This window comes from Lampetra planeri, chromosome 7 (genome assembly GCF_965212315.1).
Source record: "Lampetra planeri chromosome 7, kcLamPlan1.2.h2, whole genome shotgun sequence".
In the NCBI taxonomy this organism is placed as follows: Eukaryota; Metazoa; Chordata; class Hyperoartia; order Petromyzontiformes; family Petromyzontidae; genus Lampetra; species Lampetra planeri.
The window spans coordinates 1251930-1276720 of NC_136113.1; the positions used below are offsets into that span (position 1 = coordinate 1251930).

A 24791-nucleotide genomic window follows, 5' to 3' on the forward strand; every position below is an offset into this window, starting at 1 on the left:
CCGATGTGTGTTCGGGCTGTGCCACTGAATGTTAATTCCCTGAAAAGGCTCCCACCACATGGAACAGAATGTCCAACATCATGCCCAAAAACACATGGGAGAGCTGAACAGTCTTCATGATTTTATCCGCCACCACATTTCTATCAACATTGCCACCTATTGGCGGATTGTATTCATCTGTGATAGCCTTGTGCTATAATAATGGGGTGAATATCAAATGTATAAAAATTATGATTATTTGCAGGGCGTCGGCAGTAACACGTTGGTGAGCTCCTCGTCGGACCACACGCTCGCCGTGTGGAAGGCGATGGATGCTCGCTTGAGCCATCTGTTCCGCAGCACCCCCGAGGCGGCGCACACCTGGGACACGCTGGCAAGCAATGGCGCCGGGGAGGCCGGCGAGGTGATCGCTGGCACCACCGGTAATCGGATATTTGTGTACCCTCTGGGGGACGGCGCCTCAGGACCAGCCACCAAGCTGCTCCCCGAAAACTTCCGCGGGGTGCTGTCTCGCCTCGCCGTGCTCCCGTCCAAGCGGCTGCTGCTGCTGGGCTCTGACAACGGCAGCGTGAGCTTGATGGCGTAGCTGCCCCCTTGGGACTTCCTCCCGGCCGCTTGGCCCGCTCCCTGCTGCGTTTAGTAAAAAGTGAAAAGGTGCAGTCCTGCAATTGCTTTCTCACGTCACTGCTGGCTGAAAGGTTCCTCCACGAGAGGAAGCTCAAGAGAAGCCCCTTTTGATTGTATTTAACCGACTCTTCTCCACTGGCCAGACATATAGAATGAGGTGGGGGGTACCTAGTTTACTCTACAGCACACAAGCTGTGGATTGACGCACTGGTCGGACCAATTTATACTGCTGGATGAACAGAGGCAGAGGGTTTAATAAACTTGCACCGTTGTTTCAACTGCCGCACTGGAAGATCGAATCGAACCAGCGACCTCTGAATTGCAAGTCCAATGTGCATTTGAAAATCTGTACATATGTTTATACCGCCTACGCAGACTTGGAGAGACGCGTTTCCCTGGATGAGTCCTTGCAAATGACTGGACCAAATTTTGGATCAACTTGTTTATCCGATTGTATTATTGATGGATTTTGTAGATTAAAAGATTATTAATAAAGTTGTTTTTAAACATGAAGGATTTATAATGTACTCAATGAAATAAACTTTGAAAAACACAAGTGTCTGAAAAAGTCACGCGAATAAATCTTGAAGTGTTACGCACTCTTCTCTTACAGTGTACAGCTGTTGTCATTGAGGGTAATTTTGGCTGAATGTAGAAACATTCGGCACCGGTGCTGTAGTCTATGGGCCAAAGCAGAATTGGAAAACCCTTGGCAGCACTATTAATAATGTAGAGCCCCATTTGTCAGTCCGCTGCTGGATGAAGGCCTCCTAAAGCCGGGTTATTTGACTGCGAGTCAGTGTGGGTTAGTCAATGGGGAACCCCAAACCAGTTCAGATATCGCTTGCCACTGATGTTGCCTGTCGCTGGGAATTAAATTAGTAGTGCAGTGTGTTAATCAGTGCACCATCGACCCCCCCCCCCCCCCCCCCATTTGGGTCCGTCAATATTTACCCACATTGAAGTAGCACGCATGTGATATCAGCGACACGTTTTGCGATATCCAGTGGCAGCGACAGGTGACAGTGGTCGAGCCCAATGTGCAGCATCAGGAAGACGTAATGTCATCTCTCCGCCAATGTCCTAGGTTGGGCATTTGTTTAATATGAATTGAACATTTTGCTCAATGCTGTAAATGTTTGTTTTTCAACATGTTTAAGTCTCAATATTTTTCTGCGTAACTTGGGAAGATGTTACTGGAGGGATTAGCATTTGGAGCAATCACTGTGCAACCTCTTTTTGCTCGTAACCTTTTCCAACACCTTTGCCAGTTGTACACTATTGCTCTTTAAGTTGTGGTGTAGCAATCACCCGTATAGCACTTGAGTTACACACATCTGATGATATTGTTAAGTGTTTCCTTATTCACCCCTAACAAAAAGTAAGTTTACAGTTATGTAAAACGGTAATTGCAATGTAAAATATTAACATGCTCATTTGCATGTCCATGATGTGTACACCTTTTGCTGGACAGGGAAAGCTGCCAATGGGGGCCCTCCTTGGCTAGACTGCAACAGGGCATTGAAATAGTTGAGATGTGACGCAAGACACTTTTGAGTTTGAGTCATTTACGCATGCTATAAATGCATATCCTTAAGCTCGCAATAATGTATTTCAAAAGGCATGGGTATTTCCTAAACACGTAGCCTTAATACTGCTGGTAGATTATATCTGTCGATGTATTGTAAAATTGTGAACAAAGTGCGACTTATTACTCAACTTGAAATGAGGGTTCAACACGGGAACTACTCATCATGGCTACGTTAATGAGTAAATTGTTGTCATTCGATAATTAGTTTTAAGAATAACGATGCTACTCAACAATTACATTTAAGATTGAGAACTCTACCACCGGTGGTATTGGCAGGTCAGCAATTGTCAGCATTTAAGATTGAATCCTCCTGTGGCCCCATCCCCTTAGTTTGTGATTGGTTGCAGTTGAGAGAAGATATGGACGCTCAAAGGGAATTGTGCCAAAAACGACCTCCCAGGAATTGCGCAAACTGTTTTGCCGAAAGGTTTCGTCAGTGTTTTCTGCAAATGCAAAATCCATTCTGCATGAATTGGACTTCTGGATCATGTTTTTTTCAGAAAGTTGTCGCTTATTTCGGAATGGATTATAGGGCATAAGTTGCTATTCATCATATTTTGAAAGAGACTTTTAGGATGTATAAGGCAAATATAGCAGTACTTACATTTTATATTGAGACCCAACATTGTGAGGAAAGCTGACTGGGATGTGGAAATGTATAAACCATGCTGATATCTCATTGCAGATGACAATCACTGTAACCATCCCACCAACCGTCACCACAGTGTGAAACAAACATGAAGAGCAGGTGACATGGTGTTTGCCTTTGTTGAAGTGTGCCTGCCTAATGCCCCCTCTCATCGTGTCGCACGAAAGAACGGTGTGAGTTGTACCCTCGACATGTTTTCAGAGGAGTAGACAAGTTGACTTTTCAAAGTAAAAATTGAAATAAAATGTCTTCTGTATTCAGTGTGTCATTTGTTTAGCAGTGTGGCATCCATGTGGAGAGCGAAGACTGAACGCCCTTGCATTTGCAGCTGTTTAATGTGAATTTGACCTCGGCTGCACTCAGCCCTTGCAATGATCGTGGGAAAAATCGGCAGTAAGCTGCAGATCGTATATCAGAGTTGCAGTGTCAGGGGCTCTTCATCCAGGGCACAGCACCATGCACTACAAACATCAGATGATAGTGTGCCCACGCTGGTACTTGTCCGAGGGTGATATTGCTGCGAGCTGTCTAGGGAAATGTAAGCGCACGCGTACTCGCAACGCGTGTAGAATTCTCTCGAATGTGGTTTTGGGTTGGGAGCTTTTTCAGGAACTGAAACACATCAAAGAGCTATACAGCACAGCTGCATAAACCGAAGTAGTCGTACGAATAGAATATGCTACAAAATCATGCGTGCAGTCGTACAGAAAAAATACTTAATGCAAAGGCTGCACAGCATAGATACCTCATTACCAAAGCAAGTGAGCTGGTAGTGGGGCGGTTGGAGAAGGGTGCTGGTTCAGGTGTGGAGTGTAGCTGCAGGTGATGAAGTGTGGAGGCCTGCCCAGGGATTCCAGGTGCATTGAGATCCACAGTGCAGTGTGGGCAGCCGATGATCGGCTGCCACCCAAAGGGCTCGCAAATTGTCCTGTGGCCATCTCGGGTGTGAAACCGCAAGTCGTGTTTACCCTTCCCCGACCCAGCGCCCCTCCTCTGTGCAACGATCGCTTGAAACTCTTTCAATGAGTACAGCCCCACGCCTGTCCCAATGCTGCAGTACCCCGAGAACACAAGACCCTACTCAAGAGCCGCCACCACTACCTTGTGCCAGGCTTGTTACGCATCAACATACGCAGAAATTATAGCGACTGTAACTTTGAATGTTAACAGTCTCCATTTCATTTGTCACTACAATTAATGAACGCTTGACAAATTATTTAAATTTATCACCACAGCTATCAAAATGTAATTGGAATAATTTATTGAAACATTGGGGGAAAAAAATTAACTGCAAACTGACAAATAATAGAATCACGAATGTCTTCTCGGTAAGCAAAATATTTGCATGAATTTTTTTACAATAAACATAAGACAATTTCACATCATACTTTTAATCTTGCCATCGTATGTCAAAAAATCATACATGAATGGAGCAATAAGTCTCATTTGATCGGAATGGTTGTCCTTCGCGTGTTCCAATGGGGTACTCTGTGCACCAAGCGCGATCTGTATTTACTTGCACCGTGTTGCTTAATCCGCTGGCGGGTGGCACTAGAGGTTGGCCGTGTGTGCCGGCTGCTGGCCCTGCCGGCCCGGCCCGGCCACCGGCCTGTCGCGCTCGTCCCACAGCGTCACGCCGTCACACGTGCAAATCTTCTTTTTTGAGTTCTCAAAGAGTCCGGCGGAACGAGCAATGATTCCACAAGCCAGTCTGTTGTAGAAAAATCACATGTCGCACTGAGTATAGGATAGGGTTAAAAGCCCAAGTTGCCAATGAATTGAGCTTGCAATGCATTGCATGGAGTAGTTGACCAATTCCTTACTGCAAGAGTGAAATAACACCAAGTGGCTTTTAATAAAACAAAAATCTTGCTTGTACTACAAACATACTTTGTTACTATTCAAATGGGTGTCTTGCAGAAATAATGGCTACATATTTAGATGATCCATCAACCCTCTCTACAAACAACTACACACCGGCAACTTGGCAAATATACCGTGCTAGACTGTTGCCATGTTTCTGTGCTTTCATATATCCCGTTTTTACTTTGCCCCCAACTTCATGGCAATGCCCATTCAAATGCCATTTCGTTTATGACAGTGGTGACATCATGTTCATATATTGTTCCTCAAGCAAATTTAATCTGTTGCTTAAAACCAGTCCACATTTTCCAACTGTTGCTGTTACCTGTATATTTTTTGCTTTAATTAGCTGTGTCCTCACTTAGACCAAGTTAAAACAATGGAATTACCACTGCCACAAATTATGTTATTAAACCACCTGCATGTAAGAACTGAGGGTGGAAATGCCAAGGTGGACATGCCAAAGTGGACTTTGTAACCTGATACAAATATTGCCTCTAACTGCCACTGAAGAGACTCACCCCGGCCCGGAATTTCCTGTGACTTTTGACAACGGGTGAGTTCCACGTCCCAGGTCATCTGCCGTCTCATCCACCACTACCGATCGTCCGATGATATCTCCCACCTACAAACACGTGGACAATGACACATTGATGCACGTGATTTTGAGCAAGCACACGTCAACTTGGGAATGAGCGAATGTGAAGAGCCGCACAATGAGTCAAGTGAGTAGTGGCTGAAAGGGTCAGTGATGTCTCTGGTGACAGTGACCTGCATAGTCTTCACTGGCTGAGTCAGCTCCAAGCCCTGGTTATAGCTCCACTGGAAAGCCTCCCTTTGAAAGTGGTGAGCTGTTAAATCTTAACTTAAAACTTTCGTGACTGCAGGAATTCATACTCTTTAGGTCTTACGGTAAAGTAACGTAGATAGAAAAATAGTAAAAAAATATATATTTTTCTATCTACGTGACTTTACCGAAATACTCAAAGTGTATGGTGAGATGTTATCTCCCTCGCCTGGTATGCAGTAGTTTGTGGGTTCGATCCAGACCCCGACGCCGGTATATTTGGAGTTTACATGTCTCTTTTCTTGTGGTCGGGTGGATTTATCTCTGGGTCCTCCAGTTTTTCCCTCCACATTTATAAACATGCGTTTAGAATATTTGGCCACTATAAATGTCCACATGATAAGCAACTTCATTGAGCTATCATTTGCAGCCAGATCGTTTCTGAAAAAGAACTATAAAGCTCAGTGGGCCTTACCTGGTAATATAAAAATTGTTTAGTGTAGAAAGTAGTGCGTGAAGGCACGGCTCAGTGCTTACACAGCTGCTGGCCAATCAAAACTAGTCATGAAATCGAGGCGTAAAGATTAAGTACCTTTATTTTTCCAGAGCTCACGCGGAACGATGCCCTGCCATGCTCATCCGCTGTGATGTTCCCCAGATCTCCAACATGCTGCGTGTACAATCATAGACGCAAAAGTACGTGGACAGGCACTTGAGGATATACAGTTATTTTATTCATAATCAACGTTTTTGGGTTAGATCGCGTAATTTATAAATGTGTCGAAACGTGAGACACTTTTGAATGCAGGATTTTAATTCTGCCTTGGCCCATCATTTGATGTCGCACGTACGGAATTGGGGTCATCGGGGCTGCCATGGTTGCTCCTGTGTGGGTTGAAGTGGCCTCCACAACTGCAATTCACATAAAAACACGGCACTTGAACGAGAACATTTTCTTATCAGTGGCATCATGGTTCCGCTGTTATAATGTTGGGATGCAAGTTATGAACCAGTAGCATGCGGAGTCTGATCAATTGACTGTTTTGGGCTGATAAACTCAAGAGTTATAGGTGTCAGAAGATGGCGAAAGGGCCCACGAGCGACCTGCAAGCTTGTCGTTGGCAGGGGATGCGTGTGAATCACCACCTTGGAGTTTCACGTGGCACTGTGTGACAAGGGAGCAATTAAGGGCTGTAAATGGAGCCACTGGCTAAAGGGACTCATTTTACACTGCTAGGTACATTCACAGGCCTCTTGTCAATCGACTGCTAGATTAGGGCCTCTTCCATGCTGAGGGTTATATACAACCATACTTTACCATGCCAATCGTGTGGATTGATAGAGCTGCAAATATGTCAATTGTATATTTTACTGCTTACATTTTTCGATTTAAAGCTTTCGTGACTGCAGGGATTCATATTCTTGGTTCACGTACAAGGGAAATAATAAAATAATATTATTTACCTTCTACGTGACTTTACCGAAAGAACCAAGAATATGCTTACATTTTTATGTGAGTCTTCATTTAACAACAATAATTCAATTTTGATTATATATTTGATTTGAAAACAAATGTAAAACATCCACAGCATGACCACACGGTAAATCAGCGCTGTAAAAACGTGTTATTTTTACAGCACTGTTTTGCCGTGTTTTGAATTTACATTTGGTGAACCTAATTACCAACAGCACATCAATATTAGTATGCATCGACATTAAACTTGTATCGTGGTGGGAAGAGAGAGTTGTATAGCAGCATAAGTAGTGTTTGGAAGATGGGAAAATGTGCTTTGCTATGGCAGGTCAGCAAGGAAACATGATTCAAATGATGAGATGAAGAGAGGGGAGTAACAGGATAATCGGAAGAGAATGCATTTTCATATGTATTGCTGTTTACATTCAATGTTAATGACTGCAATTGTACGTGGTTCCGGAGGACACATTAAAGTTAAAATTAGTTTGATAAATATCCATATCCATGAATAGTGAAAACATTTTTGGGAGAGACCTGAGCACTGAGAACTTTTATATCATCTGGTGGCTACGACTAATTAAGAACTCGTCACAAAAAGCCCCACGCACGCGCCACGTGCCATACCGGGTGCGCTCACGCATGCAACTCTGCATCACCTGAAGCAGCCGTTAGTGAGGTCTCCGAACTCGTGCACGTGCAGACCATGCGGGCCGGGTCTCAGGCCATCGACGGTGCCCTCGATGGCGCAGGTGAGCGGTGAAAGCTGCACGAAGCGCACCACGCCCAGCACCGCACCCCGCACTGCGCCGTCCCCGGACAACTGGGCCACGGCGGCACCCAGTGGCCCTGCGAGAGGACACGATGCACGCACCCAAAACGACGAGACGACCATTGTCCACGTCAGCCTTGACGGAGTCTTCAGAAGACGCTAAGAGTAAGCACCTCTTGACTTGCACAGCACACGGGAGGGCACGATAATTAACACCACGAATTACCAGCTGCCTTTGTCTCCCTCAGTCATGAAGCTGGCCGGTGTACCCGTTTTAGACTTCGTCGTTGCAGAGGCAGCCCAGACAGTTCAAAGACAGTTTTATTTTATTTTTCTGTGCTTGACGAGGGATCTTATCTGGGTTTCTGGGATCGGAGAAGAGCATTATCTCCACGACTCCCCATAGACATACCCTACACGTTTGCGAGCGATAAAGAAATGAACGCTTTCACAAGTGACAGATTATATTCTTTGGTTCTTTAGGTAAAGTCACGTAGATAGAAAAATTATAAAAAATAAAGTGAATAAAAATAATAAAAAACTAAAAACCACTAATGTAGATTGGTTCTAAATCGGAGTGAGTGTACTGGCAGTCTATAATATAGACTGTAGCCTGGTATTAATTTTTGTGAGTGTACTGGTAGTCTAAAAATGTAGACTGTAGCAATGGTTATTAAGCTGGGAGAGTGTACTGACAGTCTATAATGTATACTGTAGCCTGGTTATTAATTTGGTGAGTACTGGCAGTCTATAATGTAGACTGTAGCCTGGTTATTAAGCTGGGAGTACTGGCAGTCTATAATGTTTACTGTAGCCTGGTTCTTAACCTCGGTGAGTGTACTGGCAGTTTATAATGTAGACTGTAGCCTCGTTTTTAAGCTGGTGAGCGTATTGCCAGTGTGATGTTGACTAGCAATGGTTATTAAACTGAGTGAGCATACTGGCAGTCTATAATGTAAACTGGAGCCTGGTTCTAACCTGAATAAAATAAAAATAAAATAAAAACAAAAACCACGACGTTTCGATCGCAACACAAGTGGTCGTCATCAGAAAAAAGGTGGGTTTAGCCTCTAAAGGCAAACTGTTTATAAAGGTTTAGAGATGGGCATAGCCCAAGTGTGTCAGCAGCATGGGTGGGGCAGCTCATGTTCATGTAGGAAACAACTCAGCAGTGAGTGGGTCTGCACCAAAGCCAGGTGAGGGCTCGTTGAGAGTGACAGATTGCCAAGAGCAGGTCACTTTACATTAATAAATATGTTATTCGTTCAAGCCAGGTGGGGGCTCGTTGAGATTGTATTCTCAAGCAAATGAGTGCTTTATTACGATTGTAATAAAGGACTTCGCCACACACTGCTTGATCTCCGTCACTCTTTATTCTGGTTGACACTCGCACCCCGCTGGTACCGACAGCGGACCAGCTGCTCCTCGCGCGCGCCCCGCACGCGCTCTCTCGTCAATCCTTTCGCTTCCTCCGCTCTGTACACCGCTGGCCGACGGTGTGCCGAAGCTCCTCCAGCCACGTGGCTGATGGCGCGGATTCCCTCCGGCCACCCAACGTGGTCCAGCTTCGTGACTTTCCCAACTAACCCGGAGCCCTTCCGGGCTCCCCCCTATATCCCCTTCACCACGTGATCCTGTCTCCTCCCTCTTACCACGCCCTTCCGAACCTTCCAGATCCGGCCTCCCCATAGCGCCTTGCTGGCTCTGCCTTTAGGTTCCGCCCCCACTCACCTCGCTTCCGATTGGACCCGAGGTGAGCGGCGGACCTTCACATACGCCCACATACTGGGCTCCGCCCCCCAATACCCCGGGCCGTATGATTGGCCCAGAGCCCAGCAGCGAACCCCGCTTACGCTCGCATTACACGATTATTAAGCGCGAAATGACATTTAGAATTGAATATTACTGCACGGTGCATAAAACTGCATCTGTAAAAACTGGGATTTACATGAACAATGTACAGAACATGGTCCAATACATCATTTGAGTCAAGAACATGAAAGGCAAAACCAAGAATTCACAACCCCACACATTAATGAAACAATTACAGAGTACACGGACAAATTGTTGGACTACAAATCACTGCAGCCAGAGCACACCACAATAGAAACCAAAGATAAAATTACGAATTTGCCCAGACATTGTGTTAATCGGACAATATGAAAGGTCCTGAGAATATCGCGTGGAACACACTTGATGACCAGTGGCAGTATGCAAGGCACACCTCCCTGTGTCGGTCCGATGCCCCTTAGCACGGCCCTCTTGCCGGTGGACTCGATCAGGCTTTGGACTTGGGCTGATGGGAGTACGGTATCCACCAGCACCTGCTCTTTCGCCAAGTCCACCTGCACTCCCCGCACACCTGCCCCCAAACAAAGACAAAGATCCCACGTATAGCCTTAACAGACTATTGGGGCAAGTGCTGTTAGCAAGCACCGATGAAGGTCGGCACGGCACACGAGGGGGTGGGTGGCCAGCACCGAGCCCAACCGCCTTTGTCTCCCGAATTTCAATGTTTACACATCGCACCAGGAACTCATTCAAAGCTGCATCATCCTAGGGGAGGACCAGGACTGGTTCAGAAAATCGTCACTGGTGTCAACCATGAGCGGGAATCTAACTCTAGTTGCCGAGTTCGTAGCACAGCTAACCGCTACACTACTGCTCCCCACACCTGCCCCCACACACATACACGTGTACATTTACACCTATTAGTTTGCACATTCAGTTATTAATTTCCTTCATGCTTCATACACAAAACTCGACTGTTCTGATTCGAAGCAGCAATTGCCTATCCTCGGCTGGATGAAGGCCTCACCATGTTTCAGCCCTGAAAATCCACAATCCAGATCACTCATGCACAGGAACCTATCTCATTGGTCCGTCTCCATAGTGGCCATCCTCTGGGGCATGGCTACAAAGGTCGAGGTAACCAAAAGTGGCTGATATTTGAATGCGTCTACCTCTCGAGATTCTAGTCCCCACTGCTACCATTGAAGGCAAAACCTAAAAAGTTGGTACTATTTGAATTCACTCACAAAACTATTAATCCAAAGCAGTGTGACAAACTACATCTGCTCCTGTATATAAAACAAGCTGAATCAGATATCAAATGTCTCTCCAGGGCAAGAGTGGGGCACAATTATGGCCTTTCATTATTTTCCTAATGGCAATGTAGAATTATCTCTACTTGAATTTTTTTCATTTACTTCATTTTTTACTTCTGATTTATTTTGGCAACTCCAGACAGCTTGTATTTGCTTTATTTTACTTTACCTCTTTCAGCCGTCTGTTATAGTGCAAATACAATACTATCATTGTTGTTAAAAAGTATAATTAAAAAAATGTTATGAATTAAGACCAAACGTGATGGCATAAAAAACATTTTCTCACTTGGACAACATACCAACACCCGCCATTCGCCACTAAGTGAAGGTGACGTCACCACGGCACCTGTACCATGCCAGGTGCACTTTTAGGCCACATGAAGTGTCGAAGGCTCGCTGACAGGAGGTCTCGGGACAGACCGAGGTGCGATGGGTTGGCTGACTGAGATGACTGGTAGATGCACCAGCTGTACTATGGGCACCATATCATTTTGACTTAAAACTTTCGTGACTGCAGGAATTCATATTCTTTTGTTCTTTCGGTAAACTCACGTAGATAGAAAAAATTATAATAAAAATAAAGTGAATCAAAATATCACGACGTTTCGATTGCAACACAAGCGGTCGTCATCAGGAAAAGGGGTTAGTCTCTAAAGGCAAACGGTTTATAAAGGTTTGAGATGGGCGTAGCCCAGGTGTATCAGCAGCACCAGGAGCATGGGCGGGGCAGCAATGCCAATGCAGCTGCAATGCCAATGCAGCAGCAATGCCAAGGGCCGCCAAGAAATCACTGCACCCCGCTCCACACACCACACTGCTGACGGTGGAGGTTGATTGACAAGAAAACGCAAGTCATGACCCAAAGTGGTTGATGACATCTTTCCAATGATTGCTGAATCTATAACCTTCTTCTCGATTGAAATGGTGTCCGTGTCTGTATATATGGATGTCAGAATATTCATTCCACCAAGCTCTCAAGGCGAATGGATATTCTGACTACACAATCCACAAAGCCATCGCCCCAACCGTGAGGAAGGAGCCATCTGAGGATCCAATCAAAACCATCACCCTGCTATATATAGCAGTGGTAACCAGAAATATGTTTAAAATCATCAACAAACACAAGATCCAGATCCGATTTAACACCATACATAAAATTCGTGATCTGATCCCTTTCTGTGAAGCACAAGATTCCTTACATGCAATATCCCGGCGTTTACAAACTAAGCTGTATCTGCGGCAGCAGTTACATTGGGGAAACTAAGCGACATGTCTCGGACCGTGTTCGTGAACATAAGGCAGATTTGAAACACGGTTGGACCAATACTTCTGCCATGGCTGATCATTATTTTAATTCAGATGACTCACACGAAATTGATTTCTCTAAGACGATGGTATTTTGCAAGCCTACTGGCTATCAACAAAGATTCGTTCATGAAGCCATCCATATATACAGACACAATTTCAACCGAGAGGAAGGTTTTAGACTCAGCAATCATTGGAAAGATGTCATCAACCACTTTGGGTCATGACTTGACTTGTGTTATCTTGTCAATCAACCTCCACCGTCAGCAGTGTGGTGTGTGGAGCGGGGTGCAGTGAATTATTGGCATTGTTGCTGCATTGGCATTGTTGCTGCATTGGCATTGTTGCTGCATTGGCATTGTTGCTGCATTGGCGTTGTTGCTGCATTGGCGTTGTTGCTGCATTGGCGTTGTTGCTGCATTGGCATTGTTGCTGCATTGGCGTTGTTGCTGCATTGACATTGCTGCTGCATTGACATTACTGCCCTGCCCATGCTCCTTTATAAACAGTGTGCCTTTAGAGGCTAACCCCTTTTCCTGATGACGGCCGCTTGTGTTGCGATCGAAACGTTGTGATATTTTTATTAACTTAATATTTTATTTTTTCAATCCACGTGACTTTACCGAAAGAACCAAAGAATATGACACCATGGCATATATACACAGACACACGAGTTACTCAGCACTGTCCCATGTACCTGGCACTCCATGCAGAGCCTTCTTCACCGCATCTTCGCAGCTCCTGCAGCTCATCTGCACAGCAAACTCCAGCTAGGGGTGCAAGAAGCACACCGCACAAAACACCACATGGGATGTCAAAGTACACACGCGTAACAACCGAATGCTCACTGCTTTTTTGTTGAAGCTGTGTTGTTCTGTCCGTGTTGAATTCTCTGAATGTTTAAAGTGTCCTTATTTCACTGTTTCACAATGTGTCTTTAACCGTTTCTCGCTGTCAATTAGTTGTGCCTCTCCCTTTGAATTGACGTCTCTGCCAGTGACCAACTTTGAATCTCGCAAGGTCTCTGTGAAAATGTGTTTGTCTCTTTGTGCCGTAATGGTATTTAAGATTTTAAATGCACCCATTAGACTCAATTATCTAGGCAAGTAAACTAATTATCAGACGGTGCAACAACCACATAATTACCCTTAACATTTAGGTGATTGTGGGTGGAAAATAACGTTTTATCCACCCAACTCTCACCAAAGAACAAGGACCAACTTGTCCTGAATGTGAGAATGCCAATTCGTATACCTTCCATTAAACTTTGTCGTGTTTACCAAAATGATTCCAATTGTGTCGTGTAAGACAAACCACTGCAGGTGAACACAGGTGAGAGACAGAGTGAGACAAACCACTGCAGGTGAACACAGGTGAGAGACAGAGTAAGACAAACCACTGCAGGTGAACACAGGTGAGAGAGTAAGACAAACCACTGCAGGTGAACACAGGTGAGAGGCAGAGTGAGACAAACCACTGCAGGTGAACACAGGTGAGAGACAGAGTGAGACAAACCACTGCAGGTGAACACAGGTGAGAGACAGTGTAAGACAAACCACTGCAGGTGAACACAGGTGAGTGACAGAGTAAGACAAACCACTGCAGGTGAACACAGGTGAGAGACAGAGTGAGACAAACCACTGCAGGTGAACACAGGTGAGAGACAGTGTAAGACAAACCACTGCAGGTGAACACAGGTGAGAGACAGAGTAAGACAAACCACTGCAGGTGAACACAGGTGAGAGACAGAGTAAGACAAACCACTGCATGTGAACACAGGTGAGTGACAGAGTGAGACAAACCACTGCAGGTGAACACAGGTGAGAGAGTAAGACAAACCACTGCAGGTGAACACAGGTGAGAGGCAGAGTGAGACAAACCACTGCAGGTGAACACAGGTGAGAGACAGTGTAAGACAAACCACTGCAGGTGAACACAGGTGAGTGACAGAGTGAGACAAACCACTGCAGGTGAACACAGGTGAGAGACAGAGTGAGACAAACCACTGCAGGTGAACACAGGTGAGTGACAGAGTGAGACAAACCACTGCAGGTGAACACAGGTGAGGGACAGTGTGAGACAAACCACTGCAGGTGAACACAGGTGAGAGACAGAGTGAGACAAACCACTGCAGGTGAACACAGGTGAGAGACAGAGTGAGACAAACCACTGCAGGTGAACACAGGTGAGTGACAGAGTGAGACAAACCACTGCAGGTGAACACAGGTGAGTGACAGAGTGAGACAAACCACTGCAGGTGAACGCAGGTGAGTGACAGAGTGAGACAAACCACTGCAGGTGAACACAGGTGAGAGACAGTGTAAGACAAACCACTGCAGGTGAACACAGGTGAGTGACAGAGTGAGACAAACCACTGCAGGTGAACGCAGGTGAGTGACAAAGTGAGACAAACCACTGCAGATGAACACAGGTGAGAGACAGTGTAAGACAAACCACTGCAGGTGAACACAGGTGAGTGACAGAGTGAGACAAACCACTGCAGGTGAACACAGGTGAGTGACAGAGTGAGACAAACCACTGCAGGTGAACACAGGTGAGAGACAGTGTAAGACAAACCACTGCAGGTGAACACAGGTGAGTGACAGAGTGAGACAAACCACTGCAGGTGAACACAGGTGAGAGACAGAGTGAGAAAAAACACTGCAGGTGAACACAGGTGAGGGACAGTGTGAGACAAACCACTGCAGGTGAACACAGGTGAGAGACAGGTGAGAGACAGAGTGAGACAAACCACTGCAGGTGAACACAGGTGAAAGACAGAGTAAGACAAACCACTGCAGGTTAACACAGGTGAGTGACAGAGTGAGACAAACCACTGCAGGTGAACACAGGTGAGAGACAGAGTGAGAAAAACCACTGCAGGTGAACACAGGTGAGGGACAGTGTGAGACAAACCACTGCAGGTGAACACAGGTGAGAGACAGGTGAGAGACAGAGTGAGACAAACCACTGCAGGTGAACACAGGTGAGGGACAGTGTGAGACAAACCACTGCAGGTGAACACAGGTGAGACAGGTGAGAGACAGAGTGAGACAAACCACTGCAGGTGAACACAGGTGAGAGACAGAGTAAGACAAACCACTGCAGGTGAACACAGGTGAGTGAAAGAGTGAGACAAACCACTGCAGGTGAACACAGGTGAGAGACAGAGTAAGACAAACCACTGCAGGTGAACACAGGTGAGAGACAGAGTAAGACAAACCACTGCAGGTGAACACAGGTGAGAGACAGAGTGAGACAAACGACTGCAGGTGAACACAGGTGAGAGACAGTGTAAGACAAACCACTGCAGGTGAACACAGGTGAGTGACAGAGTGAGACAAACCACTGCAGGTGAACACAGGTGAGAGACAGAGTGAGACAACCCACTGCAGGTGAACACAGGTGAGGGACAGTGTGAGACAAACCACTGCAGGTGAACACAGGTGAGAGACAGGTGAGAGACAGAGTGAGACAAACCACTGCAGGTGAACACAGGTGAGGGACAGAGTGAGACAAACCACTGCAGGTGAACACAGGTGAGAGACAGAGTGAGACAAACCACTGCAGGTGAACACAGGTGAGTGACAGAGTGAGACAAACCACTGCAGGTGAACACAGGTGAGAGACAGAGTAAGACAAACCACTGCAGGTGAACACAGGTGAGAGACAGAGTAAGACAAACCACTGCATGTGAACACAGGTGAGTGACAGAGTGAGACAAACCACTGCAGGTGAACACAGGTGAGAGAGTAAGACAAACCACTGCAGGTGAACACAGGTGAGAGACAGAGTAAGACAAACCACTGCAGGTGAACACAGGTGAGAGACAGTGTAAGACAAACCACTGCAGGTGAACACAGGTGAGAGACAGAGTAAGACAAACCACTGCAGGTGAACACAGGTGAGAGGCAGAGTGAGACAAACCACTGCAGGTGAACACAGGTGAGAGACAGTGTAAGACAAACCACTGCAGGTGAACACAGGTGAGAGACAGAGTAAGACAAACCACTGCAGGTGAACACAGGTGAGAGACAGGACTCGAACTGGCAGCGAGGTGTCCTCCACTCACTACAGTCTACACTACAGTCTCTACTCGCCATGGACCACTTTCGCAACTGACTGTGGCCTCCGCCTGCGTTGTGATGTATCACAGTTAACCCTTACGACGTTAAAAAGCTGCCGTCTTTGAATCCCACTTCACAGCGGACGGCGCGCTGTTTTAATTAAAACGTACAAACACAGTATACAGTACAGTGTGTGTGTGTTGCGAGTTTCGCCGGCACGGGAGTCGAACCCTGGCTGGCCGCGACTCTGAAACCCTCTCACCTTCGTGGTGCCGTCCCCGTCCATGATGGCCACACTGCAGTGTCCACGCGCCAACTGCGCATGCGCGTCTGTGGCCCCCGCCATGCCCCCCGCCCCCTACGCCATCCCCCCGCTCTCTCCCCGCCCTCCCCTCGCCCTCCCCCCGCCATCCTCCCTCGCCCCCTGGCCCCCACACCCCCTCCCCCCAATTCACCCCTCTCCCCAATTCACCCCCCTCCTCCCATCCTTCCCATTACGCCCCTCCCCCATTCGACCACGCCCCCCACTCGATGACGTCATCGCTCCATGCCCCCCCACCTCTCTTCGCCCCCCTCAGAGGCGATCGTTTCCCCTCGTCACGTGGGCGCGCGTCCCCTAACGGTCGCGTTGGCGCGGTGACGTCACGATCGGCGCACCAATGAGCGGGCGCGGCGCGCGTCACGTGAAACGCCGGGCCGCGGTTTGAAAGTCCAACGTTTGGTCGTGCCACGAAATGCAGCCGCGGCGGTGGTGAGGAAGGCGGTGAGGAAAGCGGTGAGGAAAGTGGTGAGGAAGGCGGTGAGTGACTACTGCCACCCTCCCCTATCATTCACCAACTCGCTCACTCTCCAACTCACCCACTCGCCCACCCAGACATTCACTCCTTTACCCTCTCACCGCTCGCCTACTTTAACCAACTTCCCTTGCTCGCATCTCCGTTCCCGTCGGGAATAACTCTTAAGTGTTCACACGTAACCCCTCAGCGTGTCGAGTCGCGTTTGTTAAATCGCAAGCTGCAGTTTTCGTTCTCGTTGGAATGAACCGCCGCTCGAGACTGATGCGCTGCACGCAACCTGCGAGACGCGTTTGTTGATGGCCGTGGGTGGCCATGTTGCTTCACATTACCAACACAAAAGTCCACGTCGTGGAAGCAGAAGCGAGGCGTAAAGCTCCGCTACCTGGCGTGGGGCCAGATGTGATAAAGGACCGCGTCCCATGTCGGGGGTCGTTGTGAATGGATAGGGCCCTTGACATGAAATGTGGCAATTGTCCTGCCAAAGGCCCTTCGTGAAGGCTGGAGGAGGAAGCGGCAGTGGGGGCACAAACGGGACTCTGTGTGGAGAGTTGCCGTGGAGGGGGGGGGGTAGTTGCGTGAACGTTTAAGTTGACTGCGTATCGAAGTAGGATCCTTGAATATCTGTTTGGCCACGAGTACAGATGGAGCAGAGTTATTCTGATCACTGACTGAACTGGCGGTCCCATTAGAGAAATTAAGCAGCACACGTACAATGCCAACAACTGTTTAAATGATGCATGGCATACATTTTTTTGGAATGACGTACATTTAATCTGTCCAGATTTTCTGAAAATAACAGTATTTTATGCATATTTATTTTCCAAAAAGAGTGACTTTAATACCCAGTGTGAGATAAAATTATTTGTGATTGGAGATTTGTCCATCTGATCTGGCAGAAGAAAGGAGTGTTGCACGTTCAATATGAAGATTATCTCCTTTACCTGGAAAACTGAGTACGTCACACTGAGCAGGTCTGCATCAGCCCTCCATATTCTGTGTGGTTAGTTTCTTAATAACCCTGCCAGCCACATATTGGCTGTAATTAGCCATGTACATACGTGTATTGTTGAAATCTATTTCTCTTGTGCCGCAACAGGATCCTTCTGGAAGATAATTAAATAATTAAATTTTCTTCAAATGTCTCAAAAGTGGGGCGACATTACGCTATTGATTAAGATCCCTTTAATGCTGGTTTCGGCAACTTTTTTATATATAGATTTGACAGTTTTTCAATCGGACAAGTCCCTATGAGAGTTACTGTGACTGAATTTATTCCACGAGTTGACCCCCAATATAAGCCTTTATAGTTACATGTGCATATTTTCCAGGGCAATTGAATGCATGTACTGTATATAGAAAGAGGAACAACATTTTCGTACAGGTAAGGTCAAATTTCAGTATACTAGTCAAGTTTAGATTTTTGGACAGTCCACTTCCTTTTGTGGTGCTCATATGAAAGGTTTTAAAAATGGAATACTTGATTGTGATTGGCTATTCATTGGCATTTGACCTCGCCCCCCTCAATTCTTCATGTAATCCCCAAGGATCTCCAAGTAATTCTCAGAATCTTCAATGAATCCTCAGCACAGCTGATGCAATTTTGTTTTTTCCAACTTGTAAATACCATCATGGTGAAATATATTTATCCTGCAAATGTGATAATTGTTTTTTTACCCTTCTATCTGGCAACAAAACTGACACCTTTTTACAAGGAGTCATGTTTGCATAGACCACAATACCTGCAGTCATAATGCAAACAAAAAACATAACTCTGATAATGTGCACTGTCCTTGAAGTTGATTGGTCCACACCCGAGACAGCTTTCCTTAGAGCCTAGTCTCACATGGGTTGGACCAGATGACGCCAAAAGGCGCACAACTCAAAGACAATGCACCATCAGAGTATGAGAGCTCGGGGCAAGCATCTACACTATGGGAACCTCATTTGCCAGTAAAAATATGATAATTGGTTTTTTACCCTTCTTTCTGGCAACAAAACTGACACCTTTTTACAAGGAGTCATGTTTGCATAGACCACAATACCTGCAGTCATAATGCAAACAAAAAACATAACTCTGATAATGTGCACTGTCCTTGAAGTTGATTGGTCCACACCCGAGACAGCTTTCCTTAGAGCCTAGTCTCACATGGGTTGGACCAGATGACGCCAAAAGGCGCACAACTCAAAGACAATGCATATGTTTTTTGTTTGCATTATGACTGCAGGTATTGTGGTCTATGCAAACATGACTCCTTGTAAAAAGGTGTCAGTTTTGTTGCCAGATAGAAGGGTAAAAAACCAATTATCATATTTTTACTGGCAAATGAGGTTCCCATAGTGTAGATGCTTGCCCCGAGCTCTCATACTCTGATGGTGCATTGTCTTTGAGTTGTGCGCCTTTTGGCGTCATCTGGTCCAACCCATGTGAGACTAGGCTCTAAGGAAAGCTGTCTCGGGTGTGGACCAATCAACTTCAAGGACAGTGCACATTATCAGAGTTATGTTTTTTGTTTGCATTATGACTGCAGGTATTGTGGTCTATGCAAACATGACTCCTTGTAAAAAGGTGTCAGTTTTGTTGCCAGATAGAAGGGTAAAAAACCAATTATCATATTTTTACTGGCAAATGAGGTTCCCATAGTGTAGATGCTTGCCCCGAGCTCTCATACTCTGATGGTGCATTGTCTTTGAGTTGTGCGCCTTTTGGCGTCATCTGGTCCAACCCATGTGAGACTAGGCTCTAAGGAAAGCTGTCTCGGGTGTGGACCAATCAACTTCAAGGACAGTGCACATTATCAGAGTTATGTTTTTTGTTTGCATTATGACTGCAGGTATTGTGGTCTATGCAAACATGACTCCTTGTAAAAAGGTGTCAGTTTTGTTGCCAGATAGAAGGGTAAAAAACCAATTATCATATTTTTACTGGCAAATGAGGTTCCCATAGTGTAGATGCTTGCCCCGAGCTCTCATACTCTGATGGTGCATTGTCTTTGAGTTGTGCGCCTTTTGGCGTCATCTGGTCCAACCCATGTGAGACTAGGCTCTAAGGAAAGCTGTCTCGGGTGTGGACCAATCAACTTCAAGGACAGTGCACATTATCAGAGTTATGTTTTTTGTTTGCATTATGACTGCAGGTATTGTGGTCTATGCAAACATGACTCCTTGTAAAAAGGTGTCAGTTTTGTTGCCAGATAGAAGGGTAAAAAACCAATTATCATATTTTTACTGGCAAATGAGGTTCCCATAGTGTAGATGCTTGCCCCGAGCTCTCATACTCTGATGGTGCATTGTCTTTGAGTTGTGCGCTTTTTGGCGTCATCTGGTCCAACCCATGTGAGACTAGGCTCTAAGGAAAGCTGTCTCGGGTGTGGACCAATCAACTTCAAGGACAGTGCACATTATCAGAGTTATGTTTTTTGTTTGCATTATGACTGCAGGTATTGTGGTCTATGCAAACATGACTCCTTGTAAAAAGGTGTCAGTTTTGTTGCCAGATAGAAGGGTAAAAAACCAATTATCATATTTTTACTGGCAAATGAGGTTCCCATAGTGTAGACGCTTGCCCCGAGCTCTCATACTCTGATGGTGCATTGTCTTTGAGTTGTGCGCCTTTTGGCGTCATCTGGTCCAACCCATGTGAGACTAGGCTCTAAGGAAAGCTGTCTCGGGTGTGGACCAATCAACTTCAAGGACAGTGCACATTATCAGAGTTATGTTTTTTGTTTGCATTATGACTGCAGGTATTGTGGTCTATGCAAACATGACTCCTTGTAAAAAGGTGTCAGTTTTGTTGCCAGATAGAAGGGTTAAAAACCAATTATCATATTTTTACTGGCAAATGAGGTTCCCATAGTGTAGATGCTTGCCCCGAGCTCTCATACTCTGATGGTGCATTGTTTTTGAGTTGTGCGCCTTTTGGCGTCATCTGGTCCAACCCATGTGAGACTAGGCTCTAAGGAAAGCTGTCTCGGGTGTGGACCAATCAACTTCAAGGACAGTGCACATTATCAGAGTTATGTTTTTTGTTTGCATTATGACTGCAGGTATTGTGGTCTATGCAAACATGACTCCTTGTAAAAAGGTGTCAGTTTTGTGCCAGATAGAAGGGTAAAAAACCAATTATCATATTTTTACTGGCAAATGAGGTTCCCATAGTGTAGATGCTTGCCCCGAGCTCTCATACTCTGATGGTGCATTGTCTTTGAGTTGTGCGCCTTTTGGCGTCATCTGGTCCAACCCATGTGAGACTAGGCTCTAAGGAAAGCTGTCTCGGGTGTGGACCAATCAACTTCAAGGACAGTGCACATTATCAGAGTTATGTTTTTTGTTTGCATTATGACTGCAGGTATTGTGGTCTATGCAAACATGACTCCTTGTAAAAAGGTGTCAGTTTTGTTGCCAGATAGAAGGGTAAAAAACCAATTATCATATTTTTACTGGCAAATGAGGTTCCCATAGTGTAGATGCTTGCCCCGAGCTCTCATACTCTGATGGTGCATTGTCTTTGAGTTGTGCGCCTTTTGGCGTCATCTGGTCCAACCCATGTGAGACTAGGCTCTAAGGAAAGCTGTCTCGGGTGTGGACCAATCAACTTCAAGGACAGTGCACATTATCAGAGTTATGTTTTTTGTTTGCATTATGACTGCAGGTATTGTGGTCTATGCAAACATGACTCCTTGTAAAAAGGTGTCAGTTTTGTGCCAGATAGAAGGGTAAAAAACCAATTATCATATTTTTACTGGCAAATGAGGTTCCCATAGTGTAGATGCTTGCCCCGAGCTCTCATACTCTGATGGTGCATTGTCTTTGAGTTGTGCGCCTTTTGGCGTCATCTGGTCCAACCCATGTGAGACTAGGCTCTAAGGAAAGCTGTCTCGGGTGTGGACCAATCAACTTCAAGGACAGTGCACATTATCAGAGTTATGTTTTTTGTTTGCATTATGACTGCAGGTATTGTGGTCTATGCAAACATGACTCCTTGTAAAAAGGTGTCAGTTTTGTTGCCAGATAGAAGGGTAAAAAACCAATTATCATATTTTTACTGGCAAATGAGGTTCCCATAGTGTAGATGCTTGCCCCGAGCTCTCATACTCTGATGGTGCATTGTCTTTGAGTTGTGCGCCTTTTGGCGTCATCTGGTCCAACCCATGTGAGACTAGGCTCTAAGGAAAGCTGTCTCGGGTGTGGACCAATCAACTTCAAGGACAGTGCACATTATCAGAGTTATGTTTTTTGTTTGCATTATGACTGCAGGTATTGTGGTCTATGCAAACATGACTCCTTGTAAAAAGGTGTCAGTTTTGTTGCCAGATAGAAGGGTAAAAAACCAATTATCATATTTTTACTGGCAAATGAGGTTCCCATAGTGTAGATGCTTGCCCCGAGCTCTCATACTCTGATGGTGCATTGTCTTTGAGTTGTGCGCCTTTTGGCGTCATCTGGTCCAACCCATGTGAGACTAGGCTCTAAGGAAAGCTGTCTCGGGTGTGGACCAATCAACTTCAAGGACAGTGCACATTATCAGAGTTATGTTTTTTGTTTGCATTATGACTGCAGGTATTGTGGTCTATGCAAACATGACTCCTTGTAAAAAGGTGTCAGTTTTGTTGCCAGATAGAAGGGTAAAAAACCAATTATCATATTTTTACTGGCAAATGAGGTTCCCATAGTGTAGATGCTTGCCCCGAGCTCTCATACTCTGATGGTGCATTGTCTTTGAGTTGTGCGCTTTTTGGCGTCATCTGGTCCAACCCATGTGAGACTAGGCTCTAAGGAAAGCTGTCTCGGGTGTGGACCAATCAACTTCAAGGACAGTGCACATTATCAGAGTTATGTTTTTTGTTTGCATTATGACTGCAGGTATTGTGGTCTATGCAAACATGACTCCTTGTAAAAAGGTGTCAGTTTTGTTGCCAGATAGAAGGGTAAAAAACCAATTATCATATTTTTACTGGCAAATGAGGTTCCCATAGTGTAGATGCTTGCCCCGAGCTCTCATACTCTGATGGTGCATTGTCTTTGAGTTGTGCGCCTTTTGGCGTCATCTGGTCCAACCCATGTGAGACTAGGTTCTAAGGAAAGCTGTCTCGGGTGTGGACCAATCAACTTCAAGGACAGTGCACATTATCAGAGTTATGTTTTTTGTTTGCATTATGACTGCAGGTATTGTGGTCTATGCAAACATGACTCCTTGTAAAAAGGTGTCAGTTTTGTTGCCAGATAGAAGGGTAAAAAACCAATTATCATATTTTTACTGGCAAATGAGGTTCCCATAGTGTAGATGCTTGCCCCGAGCTCTCATACTCTGATGGTGCATTGTCTTTGAGTTGTGCGCCTTTTGGCGTCATCTGGTCCAACCCATGTGAGACTAGGCTCTAAGGAAAGCTGTCTCGGGTGTGGACCAATCAACTTCAAGGACAGTGCACATTATCAGAGTTATGTTTTTTGTTTGCATTATGACTGCAGGTATTGTGGTCTATGCAAACATGACTCCTTGTAAAAAGGTGTCAGTTTTGTTGCCAGATAGAAGGGTAAAAAACCAATTATCATATTTTTACTGGCAAATGAGGTTCCCATAGTGTAGATGCTTGCCCCGAGCTCTCATACTCTGATGGTGCATTGTCTTTGAGTTGTGCGCCTTTTGGCGTCATCTGGTCCAACCCATGTGAGACTAGGCTCTAAGGAAAGCTGTCTCGGGTGTGGACCAATCAACTTCAAGGACAGTGCACATTATCAGAGTTATGTTTTTTGTTTGCATTATGACTGCAGGTATTGTGGTCTATGCAAACATGACTCCTTGTAAAAAGGTGTCAGTTTTGTTGCCAGATAGAAGGGTAAAAAACCAATTATCATATTTTTACTGGCAAATGAGGTTCCCATAGTGTAGACGCTTGCCCCGAGCTCTCATACTCTGATGGTGCATTGTCTTTGAGTTGTGCGCCTTTTGGCGTCATCTGGTCCAACCCATGTGAGACTAGGCTCTAAGGAAAGCTGTCTCGGGTGTGGACCAATCAACTTCAAGGACAGTGCACATTATCAGAGTTATGTTTTTTGTTTGCATTATGACTGCAGGTATTGTGGTCTATGCAAACATGACTCCTTGTAAAAAGGTGTCAGTTTTGTTGCCAGATAGAAGGGTAAAAAACCAATTATCATATTTTTACTGGCAAATGAGGTTCCCATAGTGTAGATGCTTGCCCCGAGCTCTAATACTCTGATGGTGCATTGTCTTTGAGTTGTGCGCCTTTTGGCGTCATCTGGTCCAACCCATGTGAGACTAGGCTCTAAGGAAAGCTGTCTCGGGTGTGGACCAATCAACTTCAAGGACAGTGCACATTATCAGAGTTATGTTTTTTGTTTGCATTATGACTGCAGGTATTGTGGTCTATGCAAACATGACTCCTTGTAAAAAGGTGTCAGTTTTGTGCCAGATAGAAGGGTAAAAAACCAATTATCATATTTTTACTGGCAAATGAGGTTCCCATAGTGTAGATGCTTGCCCCGAGCTCTCATACTCTGATGGTGCATTGTCTTTGAGTTGTGCGCCTTTTGGCGTCATCTGGTCCAACCCATGTGAGACTAGGCTCTAAGGAAAGCTGTCTCGGGTGTGGACCAATCAACTTCAAGGACAGTGCACATTATCAGAGTTATGTTTTTTGTTTGCATTATGACTGCAGGTATTGTGGTCTATGCAAACATGACTCCTTGTAAAAAGGTGTCAGTTTTGTTGCCAGATAGAAGGGTAAAAAACCAATT

At 45.6% G+C, this 24791-nt stretch overlaps 3 protein-coding genes across 13 annotated transcripts in view; 2 read left to right on the top strand and 1 right to left on the bottom strand.

The window, feature by feature from the left end:
• WDR81 (WD repeat domain 81) overlaps positions 1–3123 on the top strand; it is a 35016-nt gene extending 31893 nt beyond the window's left edge. For all 5 annotated transcript variants that reach the window (XM_078595870.1, XM_078595874.1, XM_078595871.1 and 2 more), the window contains one exon: positions 245–3123. In XM_078595870.1, coding sequence (XP_078451996.1) covers positions 245–586 — 342 coding nt within the window. In that variant the 3' untranslated portion in view covers positions 587–3123. The remainder of the gene's footprint in view (positions 1–244) is intronic.
• A 988-nt stretch (positions 3124–4111) lies between these two features.
• CCS (copper chaperone for superoxide dismutase) lies at positions 4112–16566 on the bottom strand. The gene is made up of 8 exons (XM_078595883.1): positions 16502–16566; positions 12870–12942; positions 9985–10122; positions 7648–7837; positions 6369–6429; positions 6110–6187; positions 5252–5355; positions 4112–4578 (listed from the first exon to the last, which is right to left on the bottom strand). The coding sequence occupies exons 1-8, from the start codon at positions 16523–16525 to the stop codon at positions 4419–4421; spliced, it is 828 nt and encodes a 275-aa protein (XP_078452009.1). The 5' UTR covers positions 16526–16566; the 3' UTR covers positions 4112–4418.
• Positions 16567–16884: 318 nt separating this feature from the next.
• The window catches only part of LOC144719717 (E3 ubiquitin-protein ligase PHF7-like), a 29576-nt gene continuing 21669 nt past the window's right edge, over positions 16885–24791 (top strand). Inside the window, exons 1-2 of one of the 7 annotated variants that reach the window (XM_078595858.1) lie at positions 16938–17038; positions 17933–18007. The gene's annotated coding sequence lies outside the window, so the exon portion shown is untranslated. Of the gene's footprint in view, positions 17039–17932; positions 18008–24791 lie in introns of all 7 variants that reach the window. The other 6 variants (XM_078595861.1, XM_078595865.1, XM_078595866.1 and 3 more) reach the window with 6 other exon arrangements.

Excerpts from the sequence above, each read along its gene's own strand:
- CCS (XM_078595883.1), bottom strand. The coding sequence starts at position 16,525 with ATGGACGGGGACGGCACCACGAAG. Across the intron at positions 7,838-9,984 it reads CATCGGACCGACACAGGGAG|GGCCACTGGGTGCCGCCGTG; the intron begins GTGTGCCTTGCA and ends GTCCTCTCGCAG. Across the intron at positions 5,356-6,109 it reads TGAGCTCTGGAAAAATAAAG|GTGGGAGATATCATCGGACG; the intron begins GTACTTAATCTT and ends ACGTGTTTGTAG.